The 20,486-nt window shown below is 39.0% G+C and overlaps 3 protein-coding genes across 7 annotated transcripts in view; 1 reads left to right on the forward strand and 2 right to left on the reverse strand.

The window, feature by feature from the left end:
• The first annotated feature begins 6,031 nt into the window (after positions 1–6,031).
• On the forward strand, positions 6,032–7,420 carry Mrrf1 (mitochondrial ribosome recycling factor 1). The gene is made up of 2 exons (XM_076431881.1): positions 6,032–6,777; positions 7,027–7,420. Exons 1-2 carry the CDS (start codon positions 6,053–6,055, stop codon positions 7,268–7,270), a joined length of 969 nt encoding a protein of 322 aa, XP_076287996.1. The 5' UTR covers positions 6,032–6,052; the 3' UTR covers positions 7,271–7,420.
• A 75-nt stretch (positions 7,421–7,495) lies between these two features.
• Positions 7,496–13,034, reverse strand: LOC143212761 (2-aminoadipate transaminase). 3 transcript variants are annotated; one of them, XM_076431879.1, is made up of 8 exons: positions 12,674–13,034; positions 10,794–10,968; positions 9,784–10,060; positions 9,284–9,445; positions 8,953–9,205; positions 8,652–8,766; positions 8,084–8,189; positions 7,496–8,010 (listed from the first exon to the last, which is right to left on the reverse strand). In XM_076431879.1, the coding sequence occupies exons 2-8, from the start codon at positions 10,953–10,955 to the stop codon at positions 7,799–7,801; spliced, it is 1,287 nt and encodes a 428-aa protein (XP_076287994.1). In that variant the 5' UTR covers positions 10,956–10,968; positions 12,674–13,034; the 3' UTR covers positions 7,496–7,798. The 3 variants fall into 3 exon arrangements, with proteins under 3 accessions (XP_076287994.1, XP_076287993.1, XP_076287992.1); XM_076431878.1 differs by lacking the exon at positions 12,674–13,034 and adding an exon at positions 11,411–12,623; XM_076431877.1 differs by lacking the exon at positions 12,674–13,034 and adding an exon at positions 11,395–12,623.
• Positions 13,035–13,173: 139 nt separating this feature from the next.
• The window catches only part of Egfr (epidermal growth factor receptor), a 230,640-nt gene continuing 223,327 nt past the window's right edge, over positions 13,174–20,486 (reverse strand). For all 3 annotated transcript variants that reach the window (XM_076431874.1, XM_076431872.1, XM_076431873.1), the window contains 6 exons: positions 19,954–20,264; positions 19,221–19,522; positions 17,758–18,969; positions 17,017–17,416; positions 16,557–16,736; positions 13,174–16,431 (listed from right to left, as the gene is read on the reverse strand). In XM_076431874.1, the coding sequence (XP_076287989.1) occupies positions 16,124–16,431; positions 16,557–16,736; positions 17,017–17,416; positions 17,758–18,969; positions 19,221–19,522; positions 19,954–20,264 (2,713 nt within the window). In that variant the 3' untranslated portion in view covers positions 13,174–16,123. The remainder of the gene's footprint in view (positions 16,432–16,556; positions 16,737–17,016; positions 17,417–17,757; positions 18,970–19,220; positions 19,523–19,953; positions 20,265–20,486) is intronic.

The raw sequence follows: 20,486 nt of genomic DNA on the forward strand, positions 1-20,486 counted from the left end.
AATTGTAGCAGGGTGCACAATGGAGAAGAAGGGGTTGGAAGCATCACCCTTTGTTTTTCGACAGTGCGCGATGGTGTACGAGTGGCCGAGTGCCAACCTGACTGACAATGAGGTTTGAACTCCCTGCCGGAAGTTGAACCTCCAATTTTCAACTGCTAATATCTCGGAAACGAAGCGTCAACTTGTGAAATGATAGAGATCTTTTCACTTTATACTGGTATTGAAAGACCAGGTCTAGAACAATGGAATTCTGTAAAAAAGGATCTGCAGCATATTTGGACTATCACTTTGTTTAAAACGAATAAAAATTTACAAGGATAGGCACTCATAAAAGTGTATGGTAATAATAACAAATAAAAAGTACGTAAAACTTCGATGTGACCGAAGAATTACAGAAGTTAACGATTTTATTACGGTGCAAGAAAGGGATATATATTTTCGTAATTTGGTTAAAAGCTCTTTCGTGTCCTCGGAACTTTTATTACAGATCCTAAATTATCTGTTCTACATATGAGAACGCTTTATAAAGAAATTCTCAAGAGAAACATTTCTTTCCATAAAAATTTTTCAGGAACAGATACGCTCTAAACGAATATAAAATATGCAAAACTTTTTCATCCATAATATCTTAAACAGTTTTTATCTCGTAAATCCTCAAAAATCGACGACCCCAAACGAGAATATGTATAGCAGAAACCCATTCATCCTAGTACCCATTGTCCAGAAAACTCATTATCTGAAAACTCTCCCATTCAAACGTTCCATAATCTGCATATTAATGCATAAGTAATTAGTTATACAAATGAAATTGTGTACACGGCATCTCTTATCTCTAGATCCATATTAGACTCGGTAGTCTATGAAACCCAAAAATTATTATAAATATCGCGTAGTTTTATTCCAATGGAAACTCCTTTCATAAATGTTCACGGAAAGGAAGCCAGTTCCCCAGTTTCGAGGATTTTATAATATTAGTCAGCATTCGCAGTTTATTAAAAAGTGACGAAGCGAAACATTTTTCGAAAAAGTTTATTCATCAAATCAGGGTTGGGTAAACAGCCACAAAAGTGAACTGTGGACAGAGCTTCGAATAAGAATCGACAAGTTACCGAGGTGTTAAAAGCTCTTCGGGAATGTAAACAGTTTCGAAATCCCTGTACGAACGGAATCGGTTTCTTTCGAGGGTGTTCTTGTTACATTGGCCCCGCGCATAACATCGGCAAGTATAAGAAATTTGACGGCTCGTTTGATTGCTTCCGCGAAAAAGCTAAAGTCAATGTTCAGATTTGGTAGATCTCGTTTCGGAGGCGGCATAGAATCGTGGCCGTGGAGAATAGAGAACGTTTGGGTCGGGAAGGCGGTTTCACCTAACTCTTGGGAATCTGAATCCGAAACTATCTTTGGACTACTAGCAAGACAGTTTGCCTGGAACTGGATTTCTCTCTCCCCGGAGACGCTATCTATTTCGTTCGTTCTCTGCGCATCGTTTCGCCAGTTCGCTGCTTACCACGTCCGCGTTTCCCCTATCCCTATTCATTCAGAGTTGAATTTACTGGCTTATATGCTTGCTCTTCGCCTTTCGTTCTTATTCGACGAATTACCGCTTAACATTAGCTACATGCTCGGAAGTTTCATCTAGGAAGTAAGCAGCGCAGACAGGAGTCGCCCCTTTTATAGTCACCTAAATGTATAGATTATGTAAAATCTTTCTGTATTTAACATGTTTGCACAAATCCTCATTAGAAGACTATAAATTAATATATTAACGAGTAAAGAATGGACATTCAGAGAAATTTTGTAATACTTTTTAGAGGAACATCTCAAGGCGAAATTAAACAAAAATATCAATATGATTCTTAATCAGTACATTCATCGCTATTTCCCCTATTAAAGTAAATAATTTATCTTAAAAATTGCCAAACACATGGCGCACATCTCGCACGAATTAATAATATTATAATAACTAGACTCCGGATCTTTGCAAGACATGGGAGCGAAATATAAATTTATATTTTTACTAATAATTTTAATATAGAGAGTAAAAATCATATTATATATCAATACCTTTTAAGTCTTTTAATCCTTTCACTGTTTAAAACTGCACGTACTCGTTTTTGTCCTAAATGCATAAAATCCGGAGTATAATAATAACATTTTGATGTTTGTCTTATAGGCAACGCTTCATAAATTATACGTATTCAATTATGAAACTCTTGTACACCTTCCTGTTCGTTAAATGTCCCATCCGCGGATTACCACTTGTTTAAATATTCAGACCAATGTCGGTTCTCCAGTAACGCGGCAATTGGTAATTCGCGATTAATTATTCACAGCAGCAAAGTCAGATTGCTATGGAAATAAGAGATTACAGAGATTACATCGCGGTTGAATAGATCAATTTATTAAGATGTTATCGTCGCTTAAAATGTCTTAATTTTCCACCTGTATATAGCAACTTAACTAATTGTATTCTACCAAAATGGAAGCTTAGAAAATTTCTTTTACATCATAATTTGGAACGGAATTGTTAGATGACGTTGGGGAGAAGGCCATTGACGGCTTCTCGTCGGTGCAGAAGGCAAATCGATTATCATCAAATGTTACATTCACCGTCGAACAAGCAGATATTTCAAGCACGAAAAACTCCTAGATGTACTATTAAGTAGTGCAACTCAACGTCTAGCCAGACGGTCGAAAATTTCCGAAATTTTTTCGAAATCCTCGTAAATTCAATTTTGTATTAGGAGAATATGATATTGAAGGAGGTGGCACGAAATTCAGTAGTGCAGGTCAACGACAAGTCAGACGCTCGAAAAATTTCGAAAATTAAGTAGTACAACTCAACGTCAAGTGAGACGGTCGAAAATTTCCGAATTTTTTTCGAAAACTTCGAAAATTGAACTTTGTATTAGGAGAACATGATATCGAAGGAGGTATCCGGAATTTCAGTAGTACAAGTCAACGACATGTCGGACGCTCGAAAATTTCGAAAATTAAGTAGTACAACTCAACGTCAAGCCAGACGGGCGAAAATTTGCGATAATTTTTCGAAAACCTCGGAAATTGAACTTCCTATTAGGAGAACATGATATCGAAGGAGGTATCCGGAATTTCAGTAGTACAACTCGACAACAAGTCAGACGCTCGAAAAATTTCGAAAATTAAGTAGTACAACTCAACGTCAAGCCAGACGGGCGAAAATTTGCGCAAATTTTTCGAAAACCTCGGAAATTGAACTTTCTATTAGGAGAACATGATATCGAAGGAGGTATCCGGAATTTCAGTAGTACAACTCGACAACAAGTCAGACGCTCGAAAAATTTCGAAAATTAAGTAGTACAACTCAACGTCAAGCCAGACGGGCGAAAATTTGCGATAATTTTTCGAAAACCTCGGAAATTGAACTTTCTATTAGGAGAACATGATATCGAAGGAGGTATCCGGAATTTCAGTAGTACAACTCGACAACAAGTCAGACGCTCGAAAAATTTCGAAAATTAAGTAGTACAACTCAACGTCAAGCCAGACGGTCGAAAATTTGCGCAAATTTTTCGAAAACCTCGGAAATTGAACTTTCTATTAGGAGAACATGATATCGAAGGAGGTATCCGGAATTTCAGTAGTACAACTCAACGTCAAGCCAGACGGGCGAAAATTTGCGATAATTTTTCGAAAACCTCGGAAATTGAACTTTCTATTAGGAGAACATGATATCGAAGGAGGTATCCGGAATTTCAGTAGTACAACTCAACGTCAAGCCAGACGGGCGAAAATTTGCGATAATTTTTCGAAAACCTCGGAAATTGAACTTTCTATTAGGAGAACATGATATCGAAGGAGGTATCCGGAATTTCAGTAGTACAACTCGACAACAAGTCAGACGCTCGAAAAATTTCGAAAATTAAGTAGTACAACTCAACGTCAAGCCAGACGGTCGAAAATTTGCGCAAATTTTTCGAAAACCTCGGAAATTGAACTTTCTATTAGGAGAACATGATATCGAAGGAGGTATCCGGAATTTCAGTAGTACAACTCAACGTCAAGTGAGACGGTCGAAAATTTCCGAATTTTTTTCGAAAACCTCGGAAATTGAACTTTCTATTAGGAGAACATGATATCGAAGGAGGTATCCGGAATTTCAGTAGTACAACTCGACAACAAGTCAGACGCTCGAAAAATTTCGAAAATTAAGTAGTACAACTCAACGTCAAGCCAGACGGTCGAAAATTTGCGCAAATTTTTCGAAAACCTCGGAAATTGAACTTTCTATTAGGAGAACATGATATCGAAGGAGGTATCCGGAATTTCAGTAGTACAACTCGACAACAAGTCAGACGCTCGAAAAATTTCGAAAATTAAGTAGTACAACTCAACGTCAAGCCAGACGGGCGAAAATTTGCGCAAATTTTTCGAAAACCTCGGAAATTGAACTTTCTATTAGGAGAACATGATATCGAAGGAGGTATCCGGAATTTCAGTAGTACAACTCGACAACAAGTCAGACGCTCGAAAAATTTCGAAAATTAAGTAGTACAACTCAACGTCAAGCCAGACGGTCGAAAATTTGCGCAAATTTTTCGAAAACCTCGGAAATTGAACTTTCTATTAGGAGAACATGATATCGAAGGAGGTATCCGGAATTTCAGTAGTACAACTCAACGTCAAGCCAGACGGGCGAAAATTTGCGATAATTTTTCGAAAACCTCGGAAATTGAACTTTCTATTAGGAGAACATGATATCGAAGGAGGTATCCGGAATTTCAGTAGTACAACTCGACAACAAGTCAGACGCTCGAAAAATTTCGAAAATTAAGTAGTACAACTCAACGTCAAGCCAGACGGTCGAAAATTTGCGCAAATTTTTCGAAAACCTCGGAAATTGAACTTTCTATTAGGAGAACATGATATCGAAGGAGGTATCCGGAATTTCAGTAGTACAACTCAACGTCAAGCCAGACGGGCGAAAATTTGCGATAATTTTTCGAAAACCTCGGAAATTGAACTTTCTATTAGGAGAACATGATATCGAAGGAGGTATCCGGAATTTCAGTAGTACAACTCGACAACAAGTCAGACGCTCGAAAAATTTCGAAAATTAAGTAGTACAACTCAACGTCAAGCCAGACGGGCGAAAATTTGCGCAAATTTTTCGAAAACCTCGGAAATTGAACTTTCTATTAGGAGAACATGATATCGAAGGAGGTATCCGGAATTTCAGTAGTACAAGTCAACGACATGTCAGACGCTCGAAAAATTTCGAAAATTAAGTAGTATAACTCAACGTCAAGCCAGACGTTCGGGAAAAATTGGTGGTGGAATAAATATTTACATAGACAAGCTTCTTTATTACAATGTCTTTATTTATTCATTGTAAATTCATACATAAAATGTACACCGAAATGGTACAATGTCTGCACAAATATTGTTTGTGTTTTATACGTCGTCTGTGATAGAAACATCTCTTACATCATGGAAGTCAATGGGTTCTAGTCTCTGCTAATGTAGGCAACAGGCAACTGGGTTGTAGTCCATGCTAACGACGAACAGGTTAGTTTCCGATCGACTTGGTGCAGCACTAGCGTTCCTGAAAAAATCAAAAGCACAGAAGAAGTCAGCCATCAAAGCACTGCAAACTGCAACTACCGGCGAAATCGTCGGTGCACAGACTTAATTAAGTTTGTGGCGGCACCGACGAGATAGTATCTGTGCTCATGCCACAGATTTTAATAACAGTATAGTGGTTCTGTTTCCTGTTAAAGATGATGTAGGTTCTGTTCCATGCTAAAGATGATGTAGGAGCTGTTCCATGCTAAAGATGATGTGCAGACAAAAGTGACACGGACAATCCCCGGGCGTGAGTACTCTCATAACTCTCTGCTATCAGTAACATGGGGCTCTTACATAATTGAGGCCCCTGAGGCCCAGACAGAAAAGCCCATAAATAATATGCAATGTCTCTACTCTATATGTATTCTATGGTCTGACAGGAACCTGTTGAGTATTTCTTCACTAGGGTGCAGCACTGATATTTTTAGTAGCGCCACCTGTATGAATGTTCAATGTTCACTCATGTAATTTTATAACCTTTCGCAATATTTCATCAGAGAGATTTCATCTAAACGGAGTAAAATGTGTTCCTTGCATTATTAGAATAACAATAACCCCGCATCTTTATGTGAATTCGAAAAGAAGTAAGACAATGACAGTCACAATGAAATTACATTGGTGTGCAAGAAATTTCGTAAATCTCTACATATGTAGACTTAATGGTTTTTCAATAAAATATGCGCGGAAGCTACATAATTTTAGTAATTCAAGCTTTTCGAATGAACGAAGTAACCTGAATAATTTTCCGCAACTGTACAGAATCGACAGTTTCTCCACTACGAGAACATTATCAAAAGTTAAAGGTGGCGGAAAAGATAAGAAAAAACCACAAGCTGTGCATATTAATCCTGATGAATTAGATGGTGTTATAAATGTAGAACGTATGAATATGTTATTCGACAAAGCATTCGAGGACTATAAGAATCAATTGATGAAACACATAGGTCTACGTACGAGTGTGGGTGCCATCGAAGAGTTAACTGTCAAATTCGATGGAACTGAATATCAACTTCAAGAGATAGTAGAAATTAGTCGGAAACCTAAAATAATAGTCATGAATATGTCCGCCTTCCCTCAAATAATTCCTGATGTTCTGAACACTCTGTCCAAGTCTCAAATGAATTTGAATCCGCAACAAGATGGTACTATGCTTTATATACCAATACCCAAGTAAGTAGGACACATATTGTTATTATTAGACTGCGGATGTTTGTGCAATTTTCAAATTTTGTAGGCAAATTTTAATTTTGTTCTGAGATAAATGAAAATTGTACAAACTTCTATCGAATTTTATATTCTAGCCCTTTTTGAACATATTCATAAGTAGACTGTGGATCTTTATGCATTTATGAAGAAATTAACTGTGTGAAATATAAAACGATAAAACTAACATGATATTAACTTTCTTGTATTTTACAGAGTCACCAAAGAATACAGGGAAACCTTAGCGAAGACAGCGAAGAAATATTTTGTCAAGTGCAAAGAAGACATTACCGATGTACGAAACATGCATATCAAGACGGTAAAAAGAAAAGAAAAGTTGTCCGAAGATTTAATTATTAGAATTGAGAGTTATATTACCAATTTAAGTCGTGAATACGTTGACAATGCTGAGAAGTTGTTGCTTACAAAAGAGAAAGAACTGTTACGTGACTCGTCGTAGTCATTCGAATGTACAATTTATATTATAATTACTTTTCGAAGTAAAACAATGATGAAGCTTTGAAATCGGATAATATGAAACTGTACAAATATGTATAAGTACATTATATATATATGTAGATAACAAGGAAAGTAAATTTAGGGGATTGTTCTTCATGATTATATAAGACGAAAATCAAGAGTACAGTAATGATTAACTCTGTGTCTATCGATGGATTATACATACAATTCGTTTATTCTTGATTTTTATCTTATGTTGTCCTGTGCAATTACCTCTCAAATTTTCTCCAAACTGTTGCCAAACATACTGTATATAAAATAATTGAGATTTGTCGATATTTTCAGTACTTAAGAAATGTTATTTTTATTCTTAATTTATCTGTTTCTTTTATTCTTTGGTAATTATATACTAATTACCTTTATTTGAACAGCATTTATGATTGAGAATATTTAAATGTTTGAATTGTTTGAAACTAATACTTAATGATGGCACTAATAGCTCTACTGAAAGCTTATAAATGCAGTTACTTCATTTTATTACTTGCATATTATTTCTAATATAGTGTAGTAAAGCAGTGCAAAGAGTCTGCGAAGCAGTTTGTAAAATCTCTTTCCTATGAAATCCTATACTCAGTCGTAAATAGTTGTGACATTTTCCTGTGTATGAAAATCTTACTCCAGGAATAGCTGCTACTTTATGGTTTTCTTGACACCATTTGACGAAGTCAGCACCATTCATACCTACAGAAAATTTAGTATAGAAGAGTTTATTTGGTATAGAAGAGTAGTGTTCACCATCATACACAAAACGTACCTGACGGTAGATGAATCCATACAAAGTAACCACCTTCTGGTTGTTGAAATGAGCAACATGTTGGTAAATAACGTTTCAATACATCACATAATGTCGTTAATCGTTCCTACAAAAGAGTACATACATGCTCAGAACTTTCCAAAATTGATGTGTATTTCAATTTCAATTATCCTTGAAATTATTATAACTATTTCTATCTTTATCTCATAAAAGAATACACGCAAGTCTATATAAAAGAATAGTGAACAATGGAAACCACTTCTTTTACATTTGAACAATTTTAAATGAATTTAATGAAGTACAAATAGTACTTTCTGAACTACTAATGAACAATTTGTTGTTTGTTATTAGACTGCGGACCTTTAGGCAAAATAAAAATGTTCTGCAATGATTGTAGGAAGCAGGAGTAAAAGAAAAATTGATTTCATCCCTTAGTGACATTATTGCATTAAAAACGACATTACAATATTCTCAAATTTTTCTAATCGTTTACTTGTTTTATATTTTCACCCAACTAATTTCTGCATAAATGCATAAAAATCCGCAGTCTATTTATTACGAAACTCACCCTGTAAATTTTAACTAGTTTGTCGAGATACTCGTCTTCAATCCTTAGCTGCAGTAAACTCGCAATAACACCGGAAACGTAATTATTAACAGCACCACCGCTGTGTAAGATCCCTCTGGAGGTTTTTAAATTCGTGAAAAAATCGAACAAAACATTCTAATACGCTGTCCTGATTAAAAATTCATTAATATTTTATAATTTCCAGATGAAAATATGAAATCAGTAAGTTTGGAACGTGAACATGTGAAATCATAGTTATGGAAATGAGATAGTATAGAATTTCGAATTCAAAAATGCTTACGACGATCGAAAGATTTTCGTCAGTCGCGGCGGGCATTCCATCCAACCGCAGCGAATTGCCGGTGAAAGAATCTTCGAAAATGATCCATTCGACACTATATTTCCACCTTTATATTCAGCATCCTTTGGATCATCGTAATAATATAATCGATGGGGCGGGAAACCGTCTCCATAGTAAAGTAAATTATAAACATCGTCGCAAGCAACCAGCACAGAATAGTTACGCGTTATTTCAACCAATTTCTTGCAGCTCTCTATAGAAAATGAACAATTCACAAAATTACTGTGTAACTGTACGATCGATGATAAAGTATACGTAATTTATTGTTTACCTGGAGACATCGTGCTTCCGGTAGGGTTGTGGAAAGTGGGAATAGCGTAAAGCATAGCCCAAAATATCTTTTCGTCGGTTAAAAGAAATTCTCCCTTATTTTTTTCCTCGGCGACTATTTTCTCAAACGCGTCCAAATCGATTATATCGTTCTTCATTGGTACTGCCACAAACAAATGCGTTTAATATTATAGTCATTTTCTAAGACATACTATTTAACACGTACCACTGATAATGGTACACACTGATATTTATTTAATGCGCTGGAAACATATATATTTTATAACAAATTTAACGCTGTAGAATATATTTTCACCGAAAGAATGAGGCATTATAAAAATGCAGTATAGAACAAGACACTTTTAAACAATTTTATATTCTAGCATTTTTGAAAATATTCATATAGCTCCGAGTGCATGCAAAGTGTTAAACTTTGTTTGTGACTTACACTATTTTTAATAATTTTTTTATTTGACGAATTATTACGTCGAAATATTTTACCTGTTACTATTTTAATTAATGGAAATTGTTTGAACGTATCCAGAGCAATCATGTAAGTGACTTCTTCCACGAAGATAACTCCGTTCGGTGAAAGGACGGTGTTCAGCAGAAGTTGAAGGCCGTGAGTTGCGCCGCAGGTCAAAATTAAATTTTCTCTTTTCACTGGATCGCCGTATCGTCTGGTTAGAAACATCGCTAATTCGTCGCGATATTCCCACAAACCTGCAGTCGGGCCATATTGAAAAAGATAGTACATTCCCTCTTTGCGTTCTTGTTCCTAAGAAGAAGCATACACAATAAGCGAACACTTTCGTTTTCTAAAAAATGTGCTAATCATGAACATATGTATATATTGTGCCCATAATTATGAATAGACTTCACGCAAAATAAAAATTATCTGCATCGATTGCCAGGAATAGAAACTAAATTGAATGTTAATTATTTCTTCGCTTAATGATTTTAATAGAGGAGAAATCACATATTGACATATTCAATTTTAAAAATTTTTCAACTATTTTGAATTTCATCTACTCAATTTCATAATTTATGAAAGTGGTCTAAGATATATATTATTTCTTGTTCCTAGATATTTAAAGGAAAATGATGTTAACACTAAATGAATTCCATATATGTTGAAATAACAATGTTTAAAATAATGTGATGTGAAATAACTGATTCATTTTTATTCAATTTTGTCTTAGACCCCACTAAATAAAATAGAAACGATTATAATAGCAAACTGTTGACAAACGAAACGTTCAAATCATGTGAAATGACTAGTCAACTTCTTATCAAGATTCTCGTTCGAACTGGGTATAGTGCCTATAATGTTATAGTTTATATCTTGATGAATTGCTGCTATCGTGAATTTTTAAGAAGCAACTTCATAATTTCGATAATCGTAAAATAAAAAATATAGAACCGTTCATTTGACCGGCAGTGGTAGCTCTAGTGTTAATAAAAAATAAACTTTGACAATTTCGAGTAATGTAACAAACCATTATATTTACCAGTTTGTGGTCCGTCGCTCTTTGTATCATATCCGGCAGGTTTTGGAGTAGGTCAGGACCGGGAGCACCAACTGATAAATTTATTGCATTCTCATTGTAGACATTAAATACGCGATTTCCATCGAACAGGTGTCTCAGGTGAGGATCGTCTATCGTTTCCATTTTACGTTCGTCGCTGTAACAGGCAATCGATGAGTTCTTATCGAAACCTTTGTTCTCACTCAACAATTTATACTATGATACAATTCCTATCAAACAATGATATTTTTTCACGGAGGACGCTCAAACAAAAAACTGAGTAAAATCTTGGAAATCTTGAAAATATTGCAAGAAAGTAATTTCGGTATTTTAAGGTGAAATAAAAACCGAATTTCTTTATCCAAGCGATGAACTTTAATCAATAAAATATTTTCTTATTTATTCTTTTTGGCAAAGATCATCGAACGAAAGGGAAAATGTTTTATTCGTTAAAGTTCATTGTTTGAATAAAACAATTCTTGCCAACCCAATACATAAATAAATACATAAGGTTTCCTTGTTAAATGTCCTGTGAAGTTCAACCAACTGAGCAATTAAAAATCGTAAATAATTAAATGGATACATTTCGATCCGAGCACCTCTTCGTTTCCAATAGTGGATTTATTTATAGTTCGTTGTAAATGATACGCAATCACACGGAAACACTATAGGAGCGCGAGACGCATAAACATCTGCGACGCACAACGATTCGCGAGCAACTGCCGATAACAGCTGGAAGAATCCGGGTGGGAAAAGTTGTTATTTAAACTTCGTTCAATGACTCGTGGCTTTCGTACACTTACTGATGTATGTACCTACTTACATATACATGCCGCATTACTCAGAAGCGCGTTGCGTAACTATTACCTCACGAACTTTACGTGGAACAAGAATCTGATTCAAGTGTTTATTTGAACTTGTATAATTTCTTCTGTACCACTGTCCTTGATAAATATTATTACTAGACTACGGATTTTATGCATTTATGACAAAAATAGCTACATACAATTTAAAACAGTGGAGGATTAAAAAGATTTAAGGCCACCAGTGTATTAGTTTTACCTTGATAAGGTAATTAAAAGAAGAGTGAAATTTTAATTTGGCTGCTGTGTCTTACAATCAATGCAAACATTTTTTATTTTCCATAAAGATCCGCAGTCTAATTATTACCAATAATATTTATTAACAATTAGAGGGGAGTTGTTGCGCGCTCGCTTCGCGAGTAGGGTTGTTGTAACTCGCTCGCTTTGCGAGCTCGCGAGAGGGTTAGTGGTACGCATTTTATTTGGTGTGTATGTTTATAATGTCGATAATGCAAACAGACGTCGATAATATAAATTTCTATTGAAATATTGATTAAAAGCTGCGACGTTCTATTGAAATATGTATTGATTAAAAGCTACGACGTTAATTTTTTTGTCGTATTGAAATATGATTCTAAAAGCACTTTTAGTTTTTCCCGAATTTTCCATTTTTCTGTGATACTTTTATCCTATAACACCTAGTTCGGACTAATACGAACATTTAAAAAAAAGAATGAGCCAAATCGGTCCAGCCGTTCTCAAGTGACGCACTTACCAACGCGAACAGCATTTGATTTTTATTTATATAGATAAAGATAATAGATAATTTATTAGATATACTATGCACTTACTTCGTTAAATTGCGTGAGCAACTACCAATCCAACTACCCGTTTATTATACATTTTTGCATAGCAAACATATTACTATATTTCCTATAACAATTTTGCATGGTCTTCTAAAAATATTTTTTAGATTTCGTTATCAAAATTGATGAAGATGTTAATGATAACTCTTGGACGGCTAGGGGTGGTGAATCTCTTTATGCGAGTAATACTTACATTTATTATACATAAAATTGTAGTGAGATGCCACTCGTTTCATCAAGCATACTAAACTACGTCACTTATATTGCTCTAATGTTTTTTTAATAGGTCCACCTATGACTTACTTAGATTTAAAAAATACATGTTTTAAATTTTCATTACAGGCACAGATAAAATATTTAAAAATCGTGACCTCTACTTTTCCTTCGCAATTGCGACCAATAATAATTTAAAAGAAAAATTATTTACACATTAGCTAGTAAACTAATCCTTCTAACGTCTAAAAAAGAACTCAAGCTATTGGGTCCAATTTTGAAAAAGTTATTCGCTTTTAAAAAGTGTACGAATACTTTGTACACCCACTGTAAAATTCATTTTACACGTTTCAGTCAGCTTCTGCCGAACAACGCCAAAAAATTTCTGAATTGCAATGTGCAATAACAATTGCACAAAAAGGCGGAAGATTACAACCACTATGATTACAAGTCGATTGAGAAAGAACGTACGATACCCCGTAAGAATGATGGTGATTCTTTATTACAATAATTTTTTTACGATAACACAATGATATTATAAAGTTTTATAAGTTCTATAGGTCCACAACCGAATGGCAAATGCAATTCCTCGCAGCTAATTATCCCGGCGATCAAACGTATTGTACAATTTCTAGTTCACACGCATACTCTCCACACTAGTTTCTCGGTTTACAAAAAGGAAAAACAAAGAAAATAAAGAGGAAATAAAATACGGTCGAACCAGGGGGTTGAAACGGGGTAGAGGGAAATGCGAACAGGTAGACTTCGCAAAGGATTTTCATTCTTCTATATCCTTAGAAAGAGCTTCGAATTAGGCGCGCGCACACGTTTTTTCTACAATGATACACGCTGATCCGCTCGGCGACGCGACGTATGATCGTATATATTACACAGGAGAGAAATCGCTAACGTAACTATTTCGTAACACTTAAAATAGTAGACGCAATGTACACGATACGTATTTGCTTAGATCCTTAAGGGTAAGATTCTGCATTCCGCGTGCAGCGAGATTGGAAATCCGTGCGACAAGTTCTCGCATCCACCAGCAAACGTAAGCTGGTCGCGTTAAAACAACAAAACGTAATAGAAGAGAAAACAATTTTTCGCGTTAAAAACCTTTCTTTCCATTTATCACAGCAAACCGCACGTCAATTTTATTCCTTCGAAAAGATTCTTTATACTTCGCGGACAAGATGCACCGAGTTCGGAAAAAGTCACAGAATTGATGCAGAAGGCAGCTTCGATTAAAATTTCATTTTTGCCGATCGTACTAGGAATTACGCGTAATACGTACTGCGGTGGGATGACAAGAAGGTTCCCGGGGCAAGACTTGTGTCCCCACTCTACCTTCCCCTTCTACTACGCTACTCCCCACGCCGCGGCCCGGTCACGTGACGCGTTTCGTGCGTGTGCTCGCTACCTGCGGAGAGAGGGTAACTTTTCCCCTCGATTCGTGCTTCCTCATCTGGCGACACCGGTGCCAGGGACCTTCTTATCATCTCACCACGATACATGCTTGCGAATAATACAAATTACGCCTCGCAAGGATCAATCTAGACAGCAGTCGCCCTCAAAATTCATATTTCTAAATATATTTCATAAATTTTCATAAAGCTGCGACAGCTAAATCTTTACGACTTCGTCAATTTTTATCAAATCTTGTCCACCGAGTATACCATCGTGAATGAGATCGTCAATCTCGCAGACGCCCGATGCACATCTTTCACAAATGAAACGCAACGCCAGGGATGATTCGTTTCTTTTCCGGTGAACACAGGTGAGAACGGTGTTCTCTGCATCGCGCGTTCCCTGTACACAACATGGCACGTCCTAATCCTAATCGAGTACGCGGCTCTTTCTTGTTGTCTTCTTTTTTTTGTTCGTTTCCTCTTTCCAATAAAACAAAACAAAAGAAAAAAACACGCCACGGATTCGCTTAACTTATTCAAGTACATTTTCCGTTCTTTACGTTCGTAAAAGTCCTTATGGTCTAGTGGTCGCTAGTCTATTTACAAGACGCGTTTCTTCTTCTATAAAAATCGAGATACATCCGTGCTTGGCTACGGTCAATTTCATTGGTCCCTTTTTCGTTGAGTCGATGGCATACAAAAATATATGGGGAGTCGTAAAACGTTTAAGTGGAATCGCGAAACGGGAGAACGGTCCCTTGTTCGTTTTTCTTTTTCATCTTGGTTCACGGGCACGTGTGATCCTCGTGTTGCGATCCCTTGGGGATAAGATCGTCTCGCGTTCGGGCAGTAAAATAGGACAATTGTTGTCGCGCATTGTCGTAGCTTACTGCGATACTAGAGATAGAGAGAGATAGATAGAACACGACAGGCTGGAACAGCGGGTTGAGATGTTTGAAGTGTCCACGAGAAATAGTAGAACGTTTCTTATCACAGTCAACGGCGAACCGCGCAGATGTTGCGCACCCGGAGCGCTCGAAAATTTGCATCGTAACTTCCGCGATTACCAAACGGCCCCGCGTGCCATTTTTCACATCTCATGATCCACGGTGGATCGCATGGAACGTAAGATCCCGGCGTGCCGAATTTTAACGTAGAAAACGAGACGAGAGGGGGAGAGAGACAGCCCACGTTCGCCTAATTGGAATGGCTCTTTCCTTTCGAGAGAATCGGTGTTTCGCGTAGGCCACCGTGGAAAGAGCAGTGTCGCATTTACGAGTAGGCTAAGCAGCTTTCAACACAGCTTTAAACTTTCCTCTTAGACACGAGTCATTCAAACGAGTTCAGTATTTTCAGATTTCGGTGCCGAAGTATTAACATTAATAATCGAGTTCTAATAAAAGTTGAACGAACTTTTAAGTATTTCAGCTTTCCAAACGCGACAGTAAAGGCGATTTGCAATGCATTTGGGTAAAAATAGGCGACAAAAGTGTGTCAGCTTACGGGTGGCATAATCGTGAATCCGTCACGGGGAAAGAGGCGACGCGGACACGAACGTGGACCGTCGAAGTCAGGTAAAGTTATGGGGGTGGACAATCGCTTATGCCATTTACTGTACGTCGTTTCCTTAGAATAGCCTTAAACAAGTGGTAGACAGTACTCTATTTACAAGCCACTGCGAATGGCACATTAAGATTATCTTTGCACTACTTGTTCGTCACGCGCGTACGCAACAGTTTCTTGTGCACGAGACACGTTCCCCGGGGATTCGTCGGGAAGTTAGCACACAGTTCTTGCGTTCTACGTCTAATCACAATCGAAACACGGCACTCGGGCGAAGTGTCCTTTCTAAGTACTCTGGAGTTTCCTACACACTAGGAACCGAATCCGTCGCCTACGTTTTCCTAGCTTCTAGCCTTCCAGCTAGAATCTAGTCGATCCGGTTCCGGCCGAACGATGTCAGTTCTACGATTCCGACTCGGAACAACGGAAACAGTCATTTCACTTAGGAATCCTTTGAATCAGACGGTCGTCTCGTTTTTCCTCAAAGGTTTCAGCGGCTGCAACTCCCGTTCCAGGCGATCGAAGTCGTTGTAGTACTCGTGATCGGATTCCTCCTCGGAACTCCTCTGTCTGACCTGCGATCCAAAGGTTCCGTTTGTTAGGACCTTCTCCAGGTCCGGCGTCGGGATGCCCAGCGTTTGCGGGGTCAACGGACCCTCGTCCTGGGACATTATGTACTCGGGATTGTCCAAGGACGTTTTCCCTGGGATGGTCAGGAATTCGGGGTACTTCCGGTAGCCGTTGTTGAGTCGCTTCGGCTCCATATCTGGAAAGAAGAGACGAGAACTGTTGTTAACCCAATATTTAAAATAAAACATTTTTAAAACAAATAACACTTATATAATTAACGATGTACAATTACGATGAATTTACGATTAAGTTTGTAGTTACCTGCTGGCTTCGAGTCCCCTATGAGATCCATGTACTGCGTCGTGTTTGCTGGCAATTGCGGCGATGGCATTAAATAATCGTCTTCGTCTAATGGCAAGTCTAGCTTCAGGTTTCCTACTTGAGCCTGCTGGTGTACAGAGTTTACGTCCCCATCGTAACAATCGTCTGTTACGTCGCAATCTGAAGATGATAGTAACGAATCAGTTGGTACATTTGATTAGTGCAAGGAGTTCCAACTTATTCCTCCGAGAAGAACCGCGAGGTCACCACCATTCGAACCTCTTCTCACTACTACGTACGGTTGTAGAGTTAGTGAGTAGAGCATGACTCGCGAGCCACAAGTTGGAACTCCCTGGATTAATGTATAAAATTATTTATCGATAGCAGCGGGAGTTCAATGAATGTTCCCGGTGTAGGAAAAATGTTACAAAGACGTTGAGACGCAAGAGAATTCGCTTACCTCTGACGCTGATCATTTTCAACGGGTCCGAACAGTATCTGGAACTGGAACTGTCCGATCCAACGGGGTGTCCGCAGTGTCCGTTCGGTGGTGCGAAATGCGCGTGTTGCCCAGAGTTACCTGGCTCGTGCGTCGCATTTCCGTTTCGATGATTCGCCCCATACCTCAACAACTCTCTATCCCAGTTCTGTTGATTTTGAGGGGTGGGAGAGTCGGCAGCGAGAGGCTTCCCATTTGGCCAGCAGGTTTTCACTGGCGTGTTCGGCGGTGAACCGGAAGTGTTCGACGTTGACAGTCCCGGTGGAATCGGGGCTCTAGATTTCGGCTGAAGGTACTCGTCCGCGTCCACCAACGCTTCTGGACCGTCCGATGCTAGATTCCTTATCATTTCCTTTTCGTCCTACAATTCAAAAATGGTACTTTAGAAATTACACGATACGGAGTAATACAAAGACAGAATTTCAAATTATTTCCTCTTCTTGTTATTTATTTCTAGACTGCGGATCTTCATGCATTTGTGAAGAAATTGGTTAGACGAAATATAAAAAAGTGAAAGATTCAAACAAACTAAATAATTATGGAATTGAACTGTATTGCCGAATCTTTAAGCAGACATTTGAGAATTCTGCAAACGAAAGACGCGGAAAGTTGAACATCTGCACATCGTAGAACCGGCAAGAAAATATTGAAACATATCAGCAAGAACAGTTTGCAAGCAAGCCGACATATAGTTTCGCTAACCTGCAATGTATACGAAGGTAGTCTCATGTATTTGTCGCCCTTGATCGCGAGGTATCGACCAGGATCCCTGGACATCTTCGCGAAGTCTTCCGCCAGTTCTTTGAAGCTGGGTCTGGACTCAGCGTCCAGCATCCAGCACTTGATCATGATCATATAGACGTCGATCGTGCAGATCGATGGTTGCGGCAGTCTCTCGCCCTTCTCCAACAGTTCCGGCACGTTCCTCGCAGGCACATTCTCGTAGGGTCTGCCGCCGTAGGTGAGAACCTCCCAGATGGTGACGCCGAAGGCCCAGACGTCCGACTTGTGCGTGAACACTCGGTGCTGGATGCATTCGAGAGCCAGCCACTTGATAGGCATCTTGCCACCGGCAGCTTTGTACTGTTCCTCGTTGATATCCAACAGCTTGGCTAGACCGAAGTCGGTGATCTTGACGCAGTTGGGTGTCTGCACGAGAACGTTCCTAGCTGCAAGATCTCGATGGACCAACCTCCTCTCTTCCAAATAAGCCATGCCCCTAGCGATTTGCGTGCACCAATTCAACAGAGCCTTCGAGCCGATCTTATCCTTGAACGTGCGCACAAAGTCCAGCAGGCATCCCAGTGGCATCAGTTGAGTGACGAGCATCATCTGCGACGTCATACAGACAGCCAACAGCTGAAGCAAGTTCGGATGTTCCACGCTAGCCATGATGTACGCCTCGTCCAGGAACTCCTTCGACGTGTTCGCTCCCGTGCCGTCGTGCAGAACCTTTATAGCCACCGGTATCTTCACGTTCTCTCCTTCAGGTACCCACACACCCTTGTAGACGTTCCCGAATGCTCCGTAACCCAAAATTCCTCCTTTTCGCATCTCTTCTTCTTTGATGATTCGCAGTTTCGCTAGATTCGGCTTAACGCCGGTTGGTCGAAGAGGCTCGTTGTCATCCAGTCCTGTTAGCGCCATCGTCATCTTCACCGTGTTCTCCTTCGCTTTCGCACGAATACGCCAGAAGTACATGATCAAAGCGGTCACCACGATGAACACTAGCGTGAACACTACCACGCCAGCTAGGATTGCTGGTTGGAGTTCGTTGTCCACTTGGAAGCCGAGACCTAATGTTTCTAGGGAACAATAGGGCTCGTTGTCCACTGGGAAGATCTTGTGGGGGTACTCGGGGGGACATGTCTCCGTGCAGTTGAAGGCCGTCGCGTTGCCGTCTATGTCTTCCTCCTGGGAAGTGGTAAAACAGATTAATAAATGTTTACATAGCAGTTAGTGTGCAGTAAAAATTGTACAAACGTTGTCAGATAACATAAAAGCTCATACAGAAATCTTAGAAGACATTTGCAATGGATTTGTAAAAAGAGATGTTATGAACATTTCGATATGAATGACACATAAACTAAGAGCCATTGCAATCCTGGAAACGAGTCTACCTTCGTAAGCTATTCAATCTATTGCATAACAGACGCGTCGCTTACCAGATAAATCTTATAATTCCGACACTTGTAGCACTGATTAGGGCCTCGACCGAAGCATCCGCGGCATTCGCTGAAGCACGGTATGCAAAGCTGGGTGTCAGCATCGGCGAAATGATCCGCGGGACACTCGTCCTCGCACTGTTCCCCTCTTTTGAATTTCGTACATTCCTGGCACACGTGCTCGTGGAAACCGTAACCAGTGCATTTCTTGCAGCGAGGATGACACTTGCGACAGACGGCTTTCCCGGCTAGAGGCTCTAGAGGACCTTGCTCTTGAGGACTTACCCACTCGTAGTAGTGTCCTGCAATACAAAACATGCTCATTATTTACTGGGACTTTCTTGTTCAGAAGAAGAAGTTCTTTCTTTGACTGTCTTCATTTCTACGTCTCTAGCTGAAGAGGATATTTGTAGGTCTGTTTTGGGAATACGCTTTGGAGATCGTGAACTATGAGGTAATAGAAGAAGTTCTTTCTTCGACTGTCTTCATTTCTACGTCTCTAGCTGAAGAGGATATTTGTAGGTCTGTTTTTGGGAATACAAGTTCTTTCTTTGACTGTCTTCATTTTTACGTCTCTGGCTCAAGAAGATATTCGTAGGTCTGTTTGGGGAATACACTGTGGAGATCGTGAACTATGAGAAAATAGAAGAAATGGATTTTTCTGACCAGTTAGGGTGGAACACCATTTGAATAAGTGGTTGCATCAAATATTTGAGCAGTCGGAGCCACTCACCGTCGGGACACGATTCCCCTTTCTGCAAACAACCTTCAGGTACATTGCCGTTCATGATCGCCTTATCGCAGCTGTGGCATCCATTAGGGCCGATGTTATTCTCGGGTCCATCGCAGCCACCCACGCAATTCCCGTGACAGTCCTTGCAGACGCCGTTGTCGTTATACTTCGAGGACGGGCACTCAGGCACGCAGAATGGACCGTCTCGCGCGTGTTTGCATTTCGTGCAGTGCTCCGCGTTCGGTCCGGTGCAAGTGCCGTCGCATTCCTCGTGGCATAGCTTACAGGTCTTCTCGTCTGCCTGGTAAATCCTGGAAAAGAGGGGAACGTTCGTTAACGTGTCGCCGGATTATTTGCGTCTAGCGATCGGAAACAGTGCGAGGCTACAGACATATTAGGTTGGCAACCAAGATCGTGACCTTCATATTTTCTTAACCAGAATTGTTGGCTGCCTAGTTGCAGTACCAAAATTAATATACATTATGTACATTAATTATTATTAATTATTATTATAATTAGTTATTATTAATTAT

This window comes from Lasioglossum baleicum, chromosome 10, assembly GCF_051020765.1.
Source record: "Lasioglossum baleicum chromosome 10, iyLasBale1, whole genome shotgun sequence".
NCBI classification, from domain to species: Eukaryota; Metazoa; Arthropoda; class Insecta; order Hymenoptera; family Halictidae; genus Lasioglossum; species Lasioglossum baleicum.

Excerpts from the sequence above, each read along its gene's own strand:
- LOC143212761 (XM_076431879.1), bottom strand. The coding sequence starts at position 10,955 with ATGGAAACGATAGACGATCCTCACCTGAGACACCTGTTCGATGGAAAT. Across the intron at positions 10,061-10,793 it reads GAGCGACGGACCACAAACTG|GAACAAGAACGCAAAGAGGG; the intron begins GTAAATATAATG and ends GCTTCTTCTTAG. Across the intron at positions 9,206-9,283 it reads CGGAAGCACGATGTCTCCAG|AGAGCTGCAAGAAATTGGTT; the intron begins GTAAACAATAAA and ends CATTTTCTATAG.
- Mrrf1 (XM_076431881.1), top strand. The coding sequence starts at position 6,053 with ATGTTCAATGTTCACTCATGTAATTTTATAACCTTTCGCAATATTTCA. Across the intron at positions 6,778-7,026 it reads CTTTATATACCAATACCCAA|AGTCACCAAAGAATACAGGG; the intron begins GTAAGTAGGACA and ends TGTATTTTACAG.